Source organism: Microcaecilia unicolor, chromosome 1, assembly GCF_901765095.1.
Source record: "Microcaecilia unicolor chromosome 1, aMicUni1.1, whole genome shotgun sequence".
Taxonomy (NCBI): domain Eukaryota; kingdom Metazoa; phylum Chordata; class Amphibia; order Gymnophiona; family Siphonopidae; genus Microcaecilia; species Microcaecilia unicolor.
In genome coordinates, this window is record NC_044031.1 from 365,813,754 (window position 1) to 365,834,274 (window position 20,521).

The 20,521-nt window shown below is 43.3% G+C and overlaps 1 protein-coding gene across 1 annotated transcript in view; it reads right to left on the bottom strand.

Moving 5' to 3' along the window:
- LPCAT1 (lysophosphatidylcholine acyltransferase 1) overlaps positions 1-20,521 on the bottom strand; it is a 624,443-nt gene that overhangs the window by 577,917 nt on the left and 26,005 nt on the right. The window contains 2 exon segments of the mRNA XM_030209843.1: positions 4,192-4,211; positions 4,214-4,333. Of these exon segments, the coding sequence (XP_030065703.1) occupies positions 4,192-4,211; positions 4,214-4,333 (140 nt within the window).

Below are 20,521 nucleotides of genomic sequence, written 5' to 3' on the forward strand. Positions count from 1 at the left end.
CCCAAACCAGGGAAACTGGTCAAAGCTCAACCAGAAGTAGGAGCTATATGTAGTAGTCATAGCAAGGAGACACGAAGATGATGAAGTTGACGACAAATGTTCATCACTGCAGCGATGACAACTGCAACTATGAACACCAGTGCTGGACCCGAGACCTAGAAGAACCAGAACCAGAGGAAAATCATAAAGGGCAGGCACCTGGACTGGTCTGGTTGGATAAAAGGAAAGAAAATTAAACAGGTAAGACATCATTTTTCCTCCTTGTCATACACCAGGCTTGTCCAGACCAACGGAATGTGCCAAAGCAGTGTCCCCATCAGGGTGGGATAAACTCAAGAACCAAGCTCCTGGAGACTTACATTGAAAGACTGGGAATCCCCAACTGAAGGTACGGGCAACCAGCCAAAAAAGGGATAAGAGCACCAAAAAGTGCACCAAACCCCCTATGCACCAAAAACAGACTACAAACCTCTAACCCAAGAGAGAGAAAGCAGAGCGAGCCAAGAAGTTCAACGCCCACAGACCCCAGAGAGCCTGAGCAGAAATGTCAAAAGAGCTCCAGGAACTAGCGAACCAGTTCCAGACACTTGCGCCCTCAAGAACAGAGGTACTCAAAGATATGGAACCACAGGGGAGCAGAACCTGTAAAAGGTAACACCCAGGAGGAACCACAGGAAGCTACATCACGTTCAAAAACTTACGTTATACCCTAGCCGAACAGAAATGGAGCCAGGGCCCAGAGCCAGAGAAAGAGGCAATGTCCCAGAGAAAGAGCAATGTCCCAGAGGAAGCAAAAAATGTCTGGCTGAAGTAGCCGAGAAACACAGAAATCCCCGCAAAGGAACTTAGGAACGAGAGATACAAATGCCCAAGTCTGAAAGATGGAGCCATGACAATTCCTCGCTTGGACTACGGAAATGGTGCTCGGGAGATGAACCAAAGATGGAACAGAGCTCACCAGAGAAAAGAAGAGCTCCGATCTAAGGACAGAGATGTATCCATACGCCACCTACAGAGGTGAAGTGATGATGCAAGCACAGGCAGAGGCCATGCTGCAGAGGCCTACAGCGATCCCTTCTCCACATGCCAGCAAAACAGGTGAAAGAGCCCCCGAGATAGACAAGACCCATGCTGTCTAGACAACCCAATAAGCATGCCCCACTTTTAGAGAATGCAACACCAATAAGGAAGGAGGGATGCGGAAAAGCTAGCGATGAAGCCAGAGTAGATGGCAAGCACTCTGGTAAGAGCCGGAGCCACGCTCACCAGCCAAGCCACAGCAAAACCCAATGACCAGAGCCAGAGCCAGGTTCAACGGGCAGAAACGGAGCTAGACTCCAAGGCCAGGCAGGCTGGCTAAAGCCGGAGCTAGACTCCAAGGCCAGGCAGGCTGGCTAAAGCCGGAGCTAGACTCCAAGGCCAGGCAGGCTGGCTAAAGCCGGAGCTAGGCCATGCCTGCCAGTCAGTGCCAGAACCAAAGCCAGGCTAGGCTCGTAGCCAGGGCCAGAGCCAGAAGTTAGGTTAGGCCGGAGCCAGGGCTAGGTTAGGCTTGCTGGCCAAAGATGGAGCACGGTCCTGATAGCCCTGCGGCCAGGGGCAAGTGCCAGGCTTGAGTGGCCAGTGCTGGATCTAGGCCCAACACAACCAAAAGTAAAAGCTAGCACCACAGCCAAAAATGGAAGTAGGCTCCGCAACGGGGAGTTGGCACCAAGAACCATGACCACAAGCCAAGTGAGGCTGTATGGCCAGAGCTGGGAATTGGAGCAGATGATGAGTCAAGCTAGGTTTCATAGCCAAAGCAGGAGCTAGGTTCTACCACCTGAGGTGGATCTAGGTTCCACAACTGGAGCAAGGCTCTGCAGATGAGGCCGGAGCCAGACCCTACAACCAGATCTGGACTGAGATGCACAACCAGAGACAAATGTAACTCTGCCATCTGAACCAGAGTTAGGCTCTGCAGCAAAACCAGAAGCCCTGCTCCATGAAGGAATGATGCCCAACACATGGAGATGAAGCCACCCCAGACAAGCATGTAGAAAGGGCACTACGTCCACCTCCAGAAGAGAACACTGTCTGCTAGGCAGAAAAGGATTCAGCCAGGCCTCCGAGCCAAAGAAGAGGCAGGCCCAACTGTCAAAAAAGAAACAATGCTCTATAGGCAGCGCAGGCACCATGCCTACAGTGCATGAAACACCCATACCAACACATTCACCAAGTCAAAAACATGCACCCCCCGAAAAGACAGGGGAAAGGATGTGGAACATGCCGAAAGAAGATGAAGCCGCCCCAAGCCCAGGGAACCAAGAAACGCTGCCAAGCAGATGCAAGGAAACTACCGACAACCAAGAAGCAAGAAACAACCTTGAGACCATGGGAGGAAAGCTCAGCAGCATGCATGCCATTTAGCCCCACGGAGTATGCCATAAGCTGCCAGACAGCAGGATGCTACCCACAAGAGACCTAGATCAAAAGGCCAAGTCAAGGGAAGATAGCAGGCAGGCCAGGAAGAAAGGAGGCCATCAGGAAAAGTACAGCCAAGAAACTTCAATACAGGGGCCACCGCAAACAGCAGCAAAGACAACAGATAGAGCAGATGCCCAATCCCAATGCAGAACGCCTGAACCTGAAAACTGCCACCAAGCAGCATACAAAGGTATGAAGCTAAACGATTGCTGCTGCATCCAGCATTCCCTCAAAAAGGCCCCTGCCACCTAGATGCAAGGGCACCCATAAAAGGCACACGGTACCTGCCGTCAACGGAATCTGCACAAGAGCAGAGAGCGGCAACTGCACCAGGGCAGGAAATGCACCATCAAAAATCCCTGCCACAAAAGGCAACAGGCCAGGCACACCAAAGAGCACTGCCTGTGAGGCAACCTGGCCAAACAAACGAAAAGTGCAGGAACTGGAGCCTCCATGCCCAACTAGTAATGACAGCCCACATAGGCAGCGAACTGAAGAAAAGCCTCGACTTCTGCCTAGCTTCATGGTCCTTTTTTTTTGTGTGCGTGCGCTAACCAGCACAGAGTGAGAGAGAAGCCGAATAAGAAGGCAGCCGACAGGGACAGGAGAACCAACCATTAAGAAGGAACACGGTTAACAGCCCGAGCCACAGAAGAACACCCTGTGTTGAGACAACCCCCTAACCAATGGATAGGAGGCCTGAGAAACATACCCAACCCCTGCAACAGTCAAGCGGGTTTTTGTGTTTTGTTTTTTTCAAACTCAAAAGGGAAGCATTGTATTTTCTGTGAACTAGGCATCTCCAAGAAGAATCTGCTTCCATCCAAGGATGAGTCCCTTAATACTCTCCAAAAATTCCTCACAGAACAGGAGATGAGCTGGAGAGGGGGAGGGAAGGAGGATGGAGCCAGTCCCACTGGGTGTCACTCCAGATGACAGATCCAGTACCACTGGGTATCATCCAGCCTATGCAGAATGGCCGATTAATCAGCAAAAACCCCCACTCAACTGACACCCAAAGAACCAGGCCAGAAGCCACCAGACAGAAGCTGCACAATCTGTCCACTATCCACTAGGAGACAGAGAAAATACTGAGCATTCCAGGCTGCCTTAAGGGGCAAATTACTTGGAACTATGTTCTCTGTCTACTTCTGCTGGTGGATGGACATAATCCATTGGTCTGGACTGATCTGGTAGATGATGAGGAAAGAACCTTTAAAAATAAGAGAGAGAGAGAGAGAAAACCAGAAAGAATCTAAATTTAAAAAAAAGTCTGTGAAAAGGCAGTGAAAAATTTTTTTTAAACAACATCAAAGTTTAACCAGCGGAATAACCTCAAATTAAAAGCCTCCAGGCAACAACTTCAGAAAGAGACTGCAGAACCAGAGGTTCAATTCAAACATCTAGGAGCTGCTGCAATGGACCCCCTTCTTTGCGTCTTCTTTTACTGCAGGGTTGTTTGGACAGAACTTATATTTTCTGGAATTTTCTGTAGTTAAAATAAACTGTAGCCACAATCAGTATTTGTATAGTGTTGTCATACATAAAAACAACAACAAAAAAACACAAATTTATTACCATAGTTTAAAACAAGGGAATGCAGACAATGTAAGAGAAAAACAAGGTTATCATATTTTGACAAATATGAACACTGAAAAACAATTAGATACTAAACTCATGCATTTATGTTTCTACATCTAATATAAATCTGTACTGTAAGTAACTCACCATCTCCACCAAGATAGAGGCTTTCAAGGTCCTTTTCAGTGCGTCCCACTGAAGCAAGAAATGCAAAAGGCCAAGCCAAAAGCATCATAAAAGCAGCAAATATCAGTCGAACGGGGAACAGAGGGAATGTCATGAAGGCAATCTGTAAAAAATCAATGATTTATTTCCATGAGACATGAAATGGTTTTTATAGCTAAATTAAAAAGATGTCACTACTTAATTTACAATTTTAAAAAAATTAACTTTTTCCAGATCTCGTTTAAACAACCTCCTTAATAACCACACACAAGGATAAATATTAAACTTCTACTTAAAAGTAATAATGCTGTAACATAAGCAATATGGCAGGACTTTCAGTACTTTACATTTATTCTTAAACAGAAAAAGAAAAGTTACTTACCTGTAGCAGGTGTTCTCCAAGAGGCATACATTCTCAAATATGGGTGATGTTATCCACGGAGAATGGTGCAGATACTGCCAAGTGTACTGTCACATTAAATCTTTGAGGCAGTGCCCCCACCGTGCATGCATGGTGTCTTCCTGCCTGATGAGTAAGCGCAGGACCAGAAGTACAGTATTAAAGCTAAAACAACAACTCCAAGGGGAGGCGGAAAGAATGTGAGAATATATGCCTGCTGTTCTTGGGAGTACACCTGCTACAAGTAAGTAACTTTGCTTTTCCCTGAGGACAGATATAAGCATAATATTCTACGCATATGGGACTCCACCAGCTACCAGCTCACCATAGGTAGAGCAGAAATAGGCTACCTGGCCATCACGAGCCAAGCCTGAGTATGTGTGTAGGAGATACAGTCAGCCAGCCAAGTAGAGGTTGTACACTTGGAATTGGTAATTCCCAATCTGTTAGGGTCAAAGGATACAAATGTTGGGAGGACTTTCGATGAGGTTTTGTTTGTTCTAGATAGTATGCTAGAGCACACTTGCAATTTAAGGTATGCAGTGCTGCTTCTCTAGGATTACATTATGTCTAACGGGAGTGGAGGAGTGGCCTAGTGGTTAGAGGTGGTGGACTTGGTCCTGGGGAACTGGCAGCTGCTTGTGGACTCTGGGCAAGTCACTATAATCCCTCATTGCCCCAGGTACAAAATAAAGTACCTTATATAAATGTAAGCCACATTGAACCTGCTATGAGTGGGAAACGCGGGGTACAAATATAACAAAATAATAAAGAAATAAAAAATAAAGACAGGTAGTTCAATGGATTAGGAAGGAATTTGGGGGTGGATTCAGAGGACAACCCTGTCATGGTAGAACCTGGTGTATGGTGGGTCTGCCACAAGGGTTTGAATCTCGCTGACTATTAAGAACACTACTTTATATGTGAGAAACAATGAAAATGGTTAAAATGGAGGTTTCATGAGAGCTGTGAGGATGACACTAAGATCCCAACGCCACTGAAGGTGGCTTGAGACAGCCCTTTCATGAATCTAACTATTAAGGGATGAACTGAAACTGGCTTATTATCAACTTTAGAATGAAAAGCACTGATGGTACTCAAATGTACTCTGACATGAGTTAGTTTTGAGTCTAGAATCCAAGAAATGGAGGAGGTACTCCGTAAGGGCAAGTAGAGAGCATGTAACAGGATCAAGTGATCTAGTAAAACACCAGCGAGAGAGAATCTTTTCCACTTTATATGAGTACAGAGGTGTGGTAGCCATGTTAGTCCACTTTTAAAGGTAATCAATAGAAATAAAACAAAATAAACATGGAAAAGAAAATAAGATGATACCTTTTTTATTGGGACATAACTTAATACATTTCTTGATTAGCTTTCGAAGGTTGCCCTTCTTCGTCAGATCGGAAATAAGCAAATGTTGTAGACGACAGTATATATGAGTGAAACATCAAAGCATTTCAGTGACAGTCTATATGATGGAGACAGGAGGCTGACAATTTTCAGGCAATGACTATCTTCTGAGTGAAACATCAAAGCACTTCAGTGACAGTCTAACAGGATGGTTAGTGACTCAGGGGGAACAGGAAGGTGACAGAGCAATACAATTACAAAGCAATACCATTTATGCTTATAATGGGCTAGAAAACCCAGATCTTTGTTAAGTCCTGTCTGGTGGTGTCAAAATATTGATCATTCTGACTTCAAAGGTCTTACCGCTCCTGTATTGTTTAAAGTTCCCTTTCAGGGTCCTTACCATAAAATCACTGGGTACAGTGTTCTGGTTTTGTAAAGTGCTGTCCCACAGGCGTGACATCTTTGTTGGTACTGGCATTTTCGTAGACGTCTAGTAAATTAAATCTCTTCTTTAGCATCTGACTTGTTTCTCCAATGTAGCAGCCTTCATCGCATTTTTACGCTGAATGATATATACCACATTGGAAGATGAGCATGTGAAAGATTCCTTAATGTTGAATATTTTTTCCTTTGTGAATGATCGTGGGATCCTGTGAGATATTTGGCAGTTTGCAGCTGGATATATTGCAAGGATGTGTGCCATTCTTTTCTTTTTGAGTCTGTGCTGGAAGCTTACTTCTAATTAGCTTTGGTTTTAAGTTGGGTGGCTGTCGGAAGGCCAGCACTGGTGAGGATGGGAATATCTCTTTCAGTAATTCATCCTCCTGGAGTAGAGGCTGCAGATCTCTTATGATTTTTCTTAATTTTTCCAGCTCTGGGTTGTATGTCACTATAAGGGGGATCTTTCTGTGGCTTTTTTTTTCTTTGTACTGTAGCAGATTTTCCCTGGGTGTTTTGAGGGAGGAGGCAATATTCTTGGAGATTATTTGGGTTGTAGCATTTCTGTTCGAAGGATACAGTCAGGGTTTCGAGGTGTCTGTCTCTGTCCCCTGGGTCAGATCAGATACGGTGGTATCTTGTAGCTTGGCTGTAAATAATGGATCTTTTGTATGTGAAGGGTGGAAGCTGAAGTGTGGAGGTAGCTGCGTTTGTCTGTGGGTTTCTTGAATATGGATATTGTATATAGCCATCACTGATTGAGATTGTGGTGTCCAAAAATTGACTTTTTCTGGGAGTAGTCAATTTTAAAGTTCAACAATTTTTATTAATGACAACAACAATGACATACATGCACCATAAGTCAGCAAAAATTCTCGCTGGTACATTGATTCTCTACAATAGAACCCCTCAGGTACATTCCATCCTTAAGTTTTACATTTGTTTCTCCCCCTACGCCATTGATTGTACCTTGCCAGCAGTTTATTGTAAACCATACAAATTTGGTATCTTCACTATTAAATATACAAAAATCAAACTTAAACTATATCCAACGGAGTCAAATATAAGAAACCATCATGCATCATTATTAGGAGTAGCCCCAGTCTTTTACCTCAATGTTATGTATCTTTCTTTTAATGTGAGCAATCCCAAACAAACGAGTCACCATACCCCTTTTGCCCCACATTAAACAAATCCCCAACATATACCTTGGACGAGTATTTTTATGTTGTCATTTGCCATTGAATATACTTAACCCCCTTAACCCCCCACCCTCCTACCTCCCTCCCCACCCCCCGTCCCCTCCTACTCTACCTATCGTAGGAATCAGATTATGGTCTTAGTGTGTGTGGTTGTAAGCAGCAGGATATTCTTTCTTATGATGTGTTGGTATCCCAGCAGATTCACAACTTAAGAATATGGCTTTCTACCTTTCTGTGTTAGAGTCCCCAAGAGTGGCCCCAAATACTAAGAAGCGCTTTTTACGTTTGCAAGATTCTCTTGCCTCACGCGCTTCCCAGGCCATCAATTGATGTGCTTGGTTACGCCAATGCCAGTATTCTGGTGGACTCTCTGACACCCAGACCTGTAGTATGCATTTCCTGGCTACTAAACTCAGCATAAGGCACAGAAGTATCTTAACCGCTGATAACCCTCGAATGACCCCAAACAGTCTAAAATTAACTGACAGGGTGTGCTGTTATCCGTGTTGATAATATATAAGACAAAAATTCCACTACTCTTTGCCAAAATCTCTGTGTCTTGACACATTCCCAAAAGCATGGTAAAAATGTGTTTTCGTGCTGTCCACATTTCAAACACACTGGTGAGTGAATCCCTCCTGCCCGGAACAGTTGTGTTTGTGTAAAATATGCCCTATGAAGTGTCCTAAAAGCACATTCCCTATACCGGGCACCCGTAATTAATTTAGGAATTCCCTTAATTTGTCTGTCAATATCCCAACTGGTTAAATCTAATCCTAAATCTGCTTCCCATCTCTGCTGAAGCTGAGCCAGCCCTTCTCTCGGAATCAAGATCCATAATTTTTCTGTGAATGCCCGAAATAGATGGAGTCTCAGGGAAATCTCATCATAAAAAGCCTGTACCTTTTCCCCCGATTGAACTCTAGATTCTCCATACCCAAGGACTTAACATAATGACGGATCTGATTATATGCAAATACATCCCCCCATCTCTGTTCAGCACGTGATATTAAATTGGTCTAAGGGTTTAATTTTCCCTGAGGTGTCTAATATATTATTTAGCTTACAGTATCCTCTGGTTTCCCATTGCTGAAACACCCGGATTTCAAGTCCCGGTAAGAATTCTGGATTCCCTTAATCGTTATTAATTCCGATATCTTCGGGTCTCCACCTAAGCTTCTCCCTAGAAATTGCCATGCGTCCCAGAAGGGCATTAATAAACTGCTATGTCCAAAGCTTTTGGTATCATCTGTCTTCTGGAATGTAACAAAGCGATTAAATTAAAGGGCTGAAAAAAGGCCTCTTCCAACTCACGCGGCACATGTATATTAGACCCAAAGACCCAATCTCTCAACGCCCTCAAAAGACAGGCCATGTTATAATACCGTAGATGGGGGTAGGCCGAAACCTCCCTGACTCCATTTCCCATCAAAAACTGCAACTTAAGTTTTGCCTTCTTTTTGCCCAGCAAATCTCATCACAACCTTATAAAATTGCCTAATGTCCTTTTAAGAGCCGCAACGGTTAATATTTGCAATACATACAGCCATCTAGGCAGTATCACCATCCGGATAAGACTAATGCGGCCTCCCAAGGCATCATCAATACATTCCAGGCATCCAATTGCCTTTCTGTCTGCACTAACAGCCTGCAGACATTTAGTTTATATATCTCTGCAGGGTTAGCTGTCAGAAGGATCCCCAAGTATCGAAATGCGCCTTCCGCCATTTTAAAGGGAATCCCTCAGCCCACAAATGACGAGTGTCCGATGTTACTGCTATGGCCTCTGATTTATCCAGGTTCAATTTAAAGCCTGAATAATCTCCAAATTCGTGAAAAAGATCTAGTAAGTCTTTCCAAGGATGGTCGCGGGTTTGTGATTATGACCAATAAATCATCAGCGAATGCTGCAATTTTAAACTCCTGCCGACCTATCCTCACTCCACTAATGGCTAGACAATCCTGGATGTCTCTGATCATGGGGTCTAAATAAAGAGCAAACAGCAACAGGGATAAAGGGCAGCCTTGCCTTGTCCCCCTGTTAATCTCAAAGCCCTCAGATCTCCCCCATTCACCATTATTCTGGCCCGAGGTGAAGAATATAGCGCCTTGATCGCTTGCACAAACCAACCATGGAACCCATAATTATCCAAGACGGAGAACAAAAAAGCCTACTCCACCCGGTCAAAGGCCTTTTCGGCATCAAAGCTGATCAAATAGCCGTTTCCGGGTCTTGCCGAAGTTTTTCTAAAGCCGTTAAGATACTCCGTAGGTTCTTAGTAACAGACCGGTCCTTGGATAAACCTACCTGTGCTTCATGGACTAGCCTGGGCAACATTTTGTTCAACGATTAGCTAATATCTTTGCAAATAACTTCACTTCATTATTTAGCAACGAGATAGGCCTATAGGAAAGATGCTAACACGGGTCTCGGTTAGTTTGGGCAACCTTATATTTGAGCCAGGTTTAACCGATCAGGCAGGCGCCCCCTCCTCCACCCATTCATTAAATGCCCAGTTAATGCGGAGATTTATATGGTCACCCAATAGCTTATAGAATTCGGCCTTAAATCCGTCAGGGCCAGGGGCCTTCCCCAACTTGCTTGACCAATGGCCCACTGAACTTCATTGCCTGCTAAGAGGATGTTCAATTTTATACGTCTCTTTGTGTCAGTGTAGGAGTCCTCACATTTTGTAGATATACATCTCCCGGTAGGCCTTGAGAATCTCCCGCTTTATAAAGATTCTGAAAGAAGCTACGGAAGACTTCTTGTATTTTTTATCAGTGCGCACTATTCTGCCCTCCCTATCCTTGATACCTAGAATGTGCTTGGATGTATACTGCGGTGCCACTAGTCTTGCAATAGTTTGCCCCCCCTTATCCCCATGCTTGTATAATTGATATTTGTAATATACTTGAGACTTTACTGCTCGATCATGGAGTAATGAGTTCAGTGCTATTTGGTCAGTCTCCATCTCTTTCCTCACTCTAACACATGGGGCTCTCCCATATTGCTTCCGCAAGTTAGCCAAGCGTTTTCTCCAAACGTAGTATCTCCCTATCTTGGGTCTTTTTTATAATGGCTAGCAAAACTAATTATTTCCCTCTTATCACCGTCTTTGGCTGCTTCCCAGTAAGTCGAGGCCCTCTGTACTGTCCCTTCATTAAATTGCTTATACTCCTCCCATTTTTTTACATAAGAATTCTCGAAAGTTTTCATTGCCATAAAGATAGCTGGGAAACGACCACCCCCATGTTTCCTGATCTGGGTTTTCTATCTGCCAGGTCATCCATACCGCTGCATGGTCGGAGATTATACAGGGGCCTATGACAGCTTCATTAATATGGGTAAAGAATGTTCGTGAGACCAACAGGTAGTCAATCCTAGAGTGGGTATGATGTGCCCTTGATTGATGGGTGTATTCCCTCTCTCCAGGGTGCAATGTGCGCCATACGTCTATGAGGTCCTAGAGTATCACACATGTCCCCCTGCTGCTGGTGGGTGCAAATCTATCAATCTGTGGATCCCAGGCCGCGTTAAAATCACACCGCCCAAGATCACAGGAAGTGAGCTATTCTCACTGAGAATCATAGTCAGTTTCTTATAGAATGTCTTGTCTAATATGTTTGGAGCATAGATGTTACCTAACATGAATTGTCTCTTTGCAATGGTTGACTCTACAAAAAACAAATCTTCCTTCCAGTCTTTATGCAACTGGTGAATCTGTGAGGCAATCCCTTTTCTAATAGAATAGCAACCCCCCTTTGCGCCCCACCGCTGCGAAGTTATACAATCTCCTACCCACCATTTGACCAATTTTGCATGTTCTAGGTCCGATAGGGTGGGTTTCTTGTAAAAGGGGCCACATCTGCCTTAATTCTTTGAAGATATTGTAAAATTTTTGACCTTTAATAGGCGAATGGATGCCCCCTACATTCCAAGTCACTACTTTAAATCCCCCCCATCTCCTAGATCATTGATTAATCTCTGATGGTCATTTGTAGTTAACGAGTGGAGCCATCCCAGCCTATAGCTCCCCTCTTGTCCTATAATTCTTTTGTTGTTCCTGCTCTAACCCTTCAGTCCATTCATCCCGCCACATCACACACCATACATTTTCTGCCCTCCAACCACACATGTAACTCCTCCAGTGAATTGGCAGTTACCACTCTTCCCTCCCTCTCCTTAAAATCCCCCCCTATGTCTCCCTTCCCCCATTCCCACCCTCCCATCCCATTCCCAATTTCCCCATCCCTCAATGCTTCCCTATAGAAAGCCGTCACATTTAACGTTTACCCCCACTACTCTATGGAGTTCCTAATCCCTACTCCATATTCCCCCTCCTTCCTCTTTTAACCCTTGAGCAGATAATACCTACTCTCCCCCCTTTCAATCCAGTATAGGTCTCACATTTATAATAACCCACATTCCCCATACTAGATTCAACCTATTCCTTACATAAACTTCTTGCTGTAATGCAGTAATCAACAATTTTGCACATGCTGAAATGTTCAGCCTAACTTTCTCGGTAGTCTTTAGTTATTTTCCACAAAAACACCAGTTCAGCGGGAAGCCCATCTCCCGTCTGCACCAGAGTTATGGCTACTTAAGTCAGTGATAATTTCTTAACAGTATATCTACTTCATACCTCCAGCATTGAGTTCAATAATAGTAGTGTGTCCACCTCTCTCCAATTGAGAGCTCAGAGCTAAAGTACGCATACTGGACTTGTTGTCCAACTGCAGAGCTCTGTTGTATTCACAGACGTTAAGATCCCCAATTGAAAATCTTTCCAATCAAAAGGTCTCTCACCTTGCCTTTAGTTCCACAAAGGTAACCTCCGTGCGTTCCTTCTGTGTCTTTATTAAGGAGGACTGTACGAGTTCAAAATGCTGCATACTGAGGAACTTTAATACTATAAACATCTAACGATTAACTCTCAACCTTAATATGAATATAAAACAAATTGCTAAATGCTGTGCCACTTTTCAATATGGCTGCCAGATTTAAACTCGTTGCCATTCCCTTGCTTTATATACCACTGCACTTGTAATCCTTTTAAGTGCGCCTTTGTAGACCTTCAGGTTTGCCCGCCATCTTCCATTGCCAGTCAATCTGAGTTCGCCAATTGATCCACATATTTTCTAGCTTCTTTGTCAGATACAAATGATCTTGTAGTGCCTTTATATATAATTTTCAGAGTGGCAGGGTATTGAAGTGTGAATCGGATCTTCATGCTGAACAGCTGGGAACACACTGCTGAAAAAGCGCGCCGTTTTGTCACTATGGCGGCCGAGTAATCTTGGAAGCACAGGATCCGTGATTCCTCAAAGGTCAGAGCCTTATCGGAACGCGCTGCTTGGAGTATCAGCTACTTATGCGCAAAGTTTAACACTCATGCATATCACCACTCTCGGTTTATTTCTCTCCTCTTGCCGAACTCCTAGTCTGTGGGCTCTCTCTATGCGTAGGGGACCCAAGTCAGCAGGAAAAATCAATTGCCCTTGTAAGCCATTGCTCCAGCACTCGCTCCAGCGATTGGCCACCGAGAGCCTCCGGTAACCCTACCAGACGGATATTGTTCCGCCTGGAGCGGTTCTCCAAATCTTCTATCTTAGCTTCCATTACTTACATTAGCTTATTAGATCTATTTGGCGGCCTTCCATTACAGTCATTTTTTCCTCCACTTCGCTGGTCCTAGTCTGGTACGCTCCGCATTCTCTGGTCAGCTCTTCCAGCTTCAAACTTAGTTGTCAAGTTTATTGTCTAATGTTGTGTCAAGCGAAGCAAGGCGGCGTTCTAGTAAATCCTCCATCACCACCGTCATCTCCGATGTAATCTCGCTTATCCAGGCGGACGACACCGAAGGTCCTGCCTCGGGAGGGGAGGCCACCATTTTATATTCAGGTACCTTCTCTCGGAGTTTGTCTTTTGTGCGGATTTCGCTGCCATCCTGCTGTTTTAAAGCTTCTTTCTTATTTTATCTCACTCACTGCCGTATTTTGTCTCGGGGAACATTCCGTTCTGGGCTCCAATTCTATTATTGAGTCTAATAAGAGCAGTCAGGCCACGGAGAAAAGCTCACACACGACTTCTCTCCACCATAACGTCACGTGACCTCCTTGGGGAGTAGTCCATTTTGAATCTGATTGTAGGATGTATGTATTGAAGGAATTGTAAAATTGTTTCAGAGTTTCTTTCCCCTCAGTCCCAAATAGTAAAAATGTCATTGATGTGCCGGTAGTATTTAGGGGTTTGGTCTGGTATGTATTCAGAAATATCTCTTCCAGCTCAGCCATAAAGAGGTTGGCATATTGGGGTGCTGTCCTAGTGCCTATTGCAGTGCCCCATTTGTGGATAGATATTGTTAAAGCGGAAATAGTTGTGAGTTAAAAATAAATTTGATTAGTTTGTAATGGTTTCTGGTGAATATTGATGGTCCAGTGTGGATGTTTTTAGGAATTTCTCACATGCAGCTATGCCATCTGCATGGGGAATGTTGCTGTATAGTGATTCTACATCCATCGTGACCAGAAGGGTGCTTGGTGGTAATTGCTTGATATTTTTCAATTTATTCAGAAAGCTGTGGTGTCTTGTATAAAGCTGTTTGTTTTGTGCACGAGAGGTTTCAGAATGCCCTCTATGAGTTCAGATATTTCCTCCGTGAGCGTGCCAATACCCGATATATTTTTTTTGTTACATTTGTACCCCGCGCTTTCCCACTCATGGCAGGCTCAATTGGTCTGCCAGGGTTACAGGTTTGTGGATTTTAGGTAGCATGTAGAATGTGCCCACAGCAGGCTGGTTTGGTATGAGTTTTCTTCAGATGTGGCTGTACTTGTTTAGGAAATGTTCTGATCAGGTCTTTCAGCTGTTTTGTATAATCATGTGTGGGATCCTCAGTTAGTTTCCTGTAGTTTGTATTGTCTAAGAGCTGTCTGTGCCCTTCTTTTTGTGTCCATAATTACCACTGAGCCACCTTTGTCTGCGGGTTTGATGGTGATGTGTTGGTTAGTTTGCAGAGTCTTATGGCCGCTCTTTCTGGTGGAGTACGTTTATACAGAATTCTCTTTTGTGTTGTGGAAAGCTGTGATTTTACTCTATGCCTGAAGCTTTCTATGTAGTTGGTCCAGTTTGTAATTTTGTCCATCCTGTGGGCTGAAATAAGTGTTCTTTTGTTTTAAAACTGTACTCCGGTCTGTTGGGGGTCCCTTTGTTGTGAAAATGTGCCTTCAGGCGCATTTTTCTAAAGAATTCTTCCAGGGTTTGAGTATAATTGGATTTTGTCCAGCTTGCTGGATGGGCAAAATGAAAGTCCTTCGGAGAGTACAGAGACTTCATGCTGTGATAACTGATGGTTCGAGAGGTTTACTATCCCCCATTTGATCTGCATCTCCAAAGGTGTGATCAATGTTTCTTGGTTTTGTTTGGGCTTTGATTTTCACATACCTCAGATGTGTATCCAAGTGTCTCCAAGGTGTCTGGGGATGTTGGTTTTGCAGAGCTGTTTCTGTTCCAGGATAAGCTGTTTTTCTCTCTGTGATTCTGCAGGAGAGAAGACAGCTTTATTTCTTTTTTGAGGATAGCGATGTATTGTTTTTTCCTTGGATGTTACGCAGGTCCTCCTTAAATTGTCACTTATATATACTCATCTATCAACATTTGCTTATTTCCAATCTGAAGAAAAAGGGCAACCTTCGAAAGCTAATCAAGAAATGTCTTAAGTTATGTCCAATAAAAAAGGTATCATCTTATTTTCTTTTACATGTTTTATTTTGTTTTATTTCTATTGATTACCACTTTATATGGTAACATTTTCATGTGGAAATTTTCTAGAGGCAAGAAGTATTCTAGAGACTGTGTGAAGCAGGATCAATGAACGCAAATCTATGTCGTCATATACCTAGCCGTCAGGCCAGAAAGCAAGGGTCTAGATGAAAGAGGGATCCCAAGTTCTGTGCTATTAGAGTTGGAAAAGGATCTAACTTGAACGGTGGTTCCCTGGACGACAACTCTAGGAGACGAGGGAGCCAGATTTGAAGAGAACAGTAGAGAGCAATAAGAATCATGGTCCATTGAACTCAGCGCAGTTTAAGTAGAGATTTCCCTGTGAGAGGCAGAGGTGGAAAAAGCGTATAGAAGATCCATCTCCCAGTGGAGCAAGGTGGCTTCTGGGGCTATACAGTTGGGAGCACAGAGTCTAGAACAGAATCGGGAAAGCTTGTTGTCCCAAGGAGAAGCGACAGCTCTATCGCTGGGGTTCCCCACTGCTGGAATACTTAACAAACGACTGAAGTGCTAATAGACCATTCGTAAGGTTTAAGGACTCTGCTCAGTTTTTCTACTACAGCATTTCTGTTTGCCAGCTAGAATAAACAGCTCTAATAAAGAGGTTGTTTGAGAAGCCACCCAAGAACCAAGAACTGGTTCTTCCCAATTTGTTCCGGTAATATATTGCTACATGATTGTCTCTATGAAATAGTATAACCTGATTGAGAGTATGATTCTGGAAGGTTTTAAGAATGTTACAAACAGCTTGCAATTCCAGGAGATTGATATGTCACTTCTCTCAGGAGAACCAAGAACCCTGTGTACAGACCATCGAGGAAAGCTCCCCGACCCTTAATGAAGCATCTGTAGTTAGAACCTTGTGACGTAGAGGGGCTGGAACAGAAGGCCTCCTGTGAGACTGTGGGGTATCATCCACCACAGTAGAGAGTGGCGTAGTTGTGGAGTTATTTGAATGAAAGCGGATAGTAATCCTGTGGCTTGGGACTATTGAGAGTATCCACTGAGGAATTAGAAAATGAAGACAAGCCAATGGTATTATATGGACTGTTGAAGCCATGTAACCAAGAAAGCAGAGCATCTGACAAACAGATATACGATATATATCTGGATAGATATATGATACATGGAATACCTGAGTGGCAAAATGTTTTAATCTAGGCACTGCATTTGAAAACTGTAAAAATTCTGATAAGAGCTTTAAGGTGTTTAGAATTCCTCTTCCCTCCCCCTACCTGGTTTCTTATAGATAGGTTTTAACAGCAAAGGTGTGGCTAAACCTCCAGTAATAAGGAAGATCAGGGCCAGCACATGGTCTGTTTAGTTCTGCCTTTGTGGTGAAACGTCTCAGAGATAGACATTTTTTTGCATTCCCTCTCCTCATATCTGGGTAATCTTTGAGCTGTGTTTTTGGGCATTCCCTTCCTCTAATCCTTATCTGTTCACCAAAACAGCTGTGTAGTTGTGGTTTAATACAGCTTGGTGATAGGTTTCACAGTTAACACATTCTACAGATATTTGGTTTAGGGCCTTCCATCCTACTCCTCACCCCAACCGCCCCAGGGTTGACACTTCCTAAATAGTGTGCCTAAATACACTGTTTATCACCAACAATTAATTCTATCCAGATTACTGCTGTTTCCTGAAAATAAATCGTTCCTGATTATAGTAACTCTCTAGCCTTCTGCTTGTATTGAGTGCCTTTTCTGCTTTAGAATTAAAGGATCTCTGTTAAGATATCCACTAGTTTGTTACTCTCTATAAACCACTAATAAAGGATATTAATTTACCTTCTCTTTCTTTTAAACTTGTTCATCAACTTACTACAGGCTCTCCCCTTGCCCCCCACTTCAAAAGGGAACAAGTCTTACTGCTTATATATCCACTATAGAGAACTGGCCCCTCTGGCACTGTTAGCAGTAGCAGTATTGGAAAGATAATCAGGAAATCATTGTCAATTAACTGTTACCCATAGGTTGAGATCAGGTAATCCTAGGTCTCTACTCTGTAAGATTATCACTTGTATTAGGCCTACAAACCAAACACTAAATCAGTGGGGGGGGGGGGGGGGGGAGAGAACTTATACTCTGAAAGGAAAACCTATATCTTTGAATATCCCATCAATAGGTAAGGAAGTACATTGAATTTCACCCAAAGAGTAAATATGAACAAGTTCTTAGATCTTACACTAAAACTACCTGCTTCCTATATCCCACAGAACTGGTGTAGGAAAAAGAATAGGGTTGGAACTTTGATAGGCCATTTTTCATATCCTTTATCCACAAGTACAACAGCTCCTACACTTGAAGTATGGTAAAGAAACAACGAGCCAGTGTCCAGACAGAATGCTTGGACTAAGGCAAGATTCGAGTTTCATGTGTACGTATGCACATTGAATCCCTCATGAAATAAATACAAGAAGAACTAAGAGAGAAGGTGGCAAGTCTAAGAAACATCTGTGACAACCAGAAATTCATTACGGAGATGCAAGTTGAAACACTGGGGATTTCCAGAAAAATGGAGAGAAGATCTTGAGCAGAGTACAGATGGACTCAGGCCAACAGATCCTGCAAGATCAACCCTCCAACATCTCCTGTTAAACTGAAGAATTGGTTTGCAGCCCTAGAGGCAGAAGAACTAGAAACATCTCAAAAACAGGAGGAAACAACAATCAAAACTTCCAACACCTACTACTACTTATTATTTCTAAAGTGTTACTAGACGTACGCAGCGCTGTACACTTGAACATGAAGAGACAGTCCCTGCTCGACAGAGCTTACAATCTAATTAGACAATAGGACAAACAAGCGATAAGGGAATATTAAGTGAGAATGATAAATAAAGGTTCTGAACAAGTGAATAAGGGTTAGGAGTTAAAAGCAGCATAAAAAGGTGGGCTTTTAGCATAGATTTGAAGACGGCCAGAGATGGAGCTTGACATACCGGCTCAGGAAGTCTATTCCAGGCATATGGTACAGCAAGATAAAAGGAACGGAGTTAGCAGTGGAGGAGAAGGGTGAGAGAGAGATTTACCCAGTGAACGGAATGTAGGGAGAGATGAGAGTGCAGAGGTACTGAGGAGCTGCAGAGCGAATGCACTTATAACATAGTAACATAGTAGACGACGGCAGAAAAAGACCTGCATGGTCCATCCAGTCTGCCCAACAAGATAAACTCATATGTGCTACTTTTTGTGTATACCTTACCTTGATTTGTACCTGTCCTTTTCAGGGCACAGACTGTGTAACGTCTGCCCAGCACTATCCCCGCCTCCAGCTCTGCCACCCAATCTCGGCTAAGCTCATTAGGATCCATTCCTTCTGAAACAGGATCCTTATGTTTATCCCACGCGTGCTTGAATTCTGTTACCGTTTTCATTTCCACCACCTACCGCGGGAGGGCATTCCAAGCATCCACTACTCTCTCCATGAAAAAATACTTTCTGACATTTTTCTTGAGTCTGCCCCCCTTCAATCTCATTTCATGTCCTCTCGTTCTACCTCCTTCGCATCTCCGGAAAAGGTTCATTTGCGGATTAATACTTTTCAAATATTTGAACGTCTGTGTCATATCACCCGTTTCTCCTTTCTTCCAGAGTATACATGTTCAGGTCATCAAGTCTCTCTTCATACGTCTTGTAACGCAAATCCCATACCATTCTCGTAGCTTTTCTTTGCACCGCTTCTATTCTTTTACATCCTTCGCAAGGTATGGCCTCCAAAACTGAACACAATACTCCAGGTGGGGCCTCACCAACGACTTATACAGGGGCATCAACGCCCCCTTTCTTCTGCTTGTCACACCTCTCTCTATACAGCCTAACAACCTTCTAGCTACGGCCACCGCCTTGTCACACTGTTTCGTCGCCTTCAGATCCTCAGATACTATCACCCCAAGATCCCTCTCCCCGTCAACACTTGACCACTCTATATTTCTCTTGCCAGAATTGGCGATCGCCATCACGGTACTATGTAAGCCACATTGAGCCTGCAAATAGGCGGGAAATGTGGGATACAAATGCAACAAATAAATGTTTTATTTGTGTTGTAGTCACTATGATTATGTGCATCATTGCTATAATTCTTTTGTCAAAATGCTTACTATGATGTATTTCTATTGCTTGTTTGCATTGGAGGGGCTACTGAAAATTATTGAATTCTATCACTTTAAATAGTTCTAATATCTTTTTAAAAGTACCCTATAGGTGCAGCTTAGTTGTTATTGTTCTATATGGCAGATGACTTGAGACTTAATACCCAAGCCTAAACTAAGATACTGATACAATAGAATTGAATTGGGCCGCTTGGCATTTATATGTGATCACATATGATCAAAGAGGGGAAACTGAAAATAATGGTCCCCATATTACAGATTGTTAGTTTAGAAATAAGATGGAAAATGATTAAATGTTGTCTTTACCAGATGCAGGAAACTGTTAGACATATTTGGAAGAGAACAGGGAAGTGAATGCGATGTATGCAGATGTCTGAGTATATAGATAATATATGGAATAATATATGGTAGTTCCGCATTCCTACAAATGTTAGATATTTACTGGAACCACTAGCAGTTTTGGAAAGTGTCCAGAATCCCCTGCAGATGTAACTTTCAGATGTAAGCAGAATATAATCTAGTCAATGATTTTTTCAAAGTTTGTGTCCTTGATTTTTAGTGTAACCAGTTAATTTATGACAATGCATTCTTAATAAAAGAGCAGAGGACTTGAGGGATTTTGAGACAGTTCTGGGTGAGCTCACTGTCATTACATGGGACCCACACTCTCTCCCAAAGGCCTTTGTGTATGCGTGTGTGTGTATATATATATATATGTATTTTTTTTTTTTAAATTGGTGGTGGCGTGGTTGTGGATTTCTTTCCTTTGGTTTCCTAGAGATGGAGTAAAGAGCCATGTATTTAATCTTTCCTGATGGGGTCTGAGGCAATCATGCCAAAGGCCTCTGCTGCTCCCAGGCAAAGCAAGGGGCGAGCTTTTGACTGGCTCCAGCAGAGCATAGTCGCAGTAAAAATGTCTATCCCGGACGACTTGCCAGTCGGGGGTAGGTTGAAGTTTTTTCATGAAAGGAGGCCTCTTATAACCTCTGACCAGTGGGTTCTTCAAATGGTCCA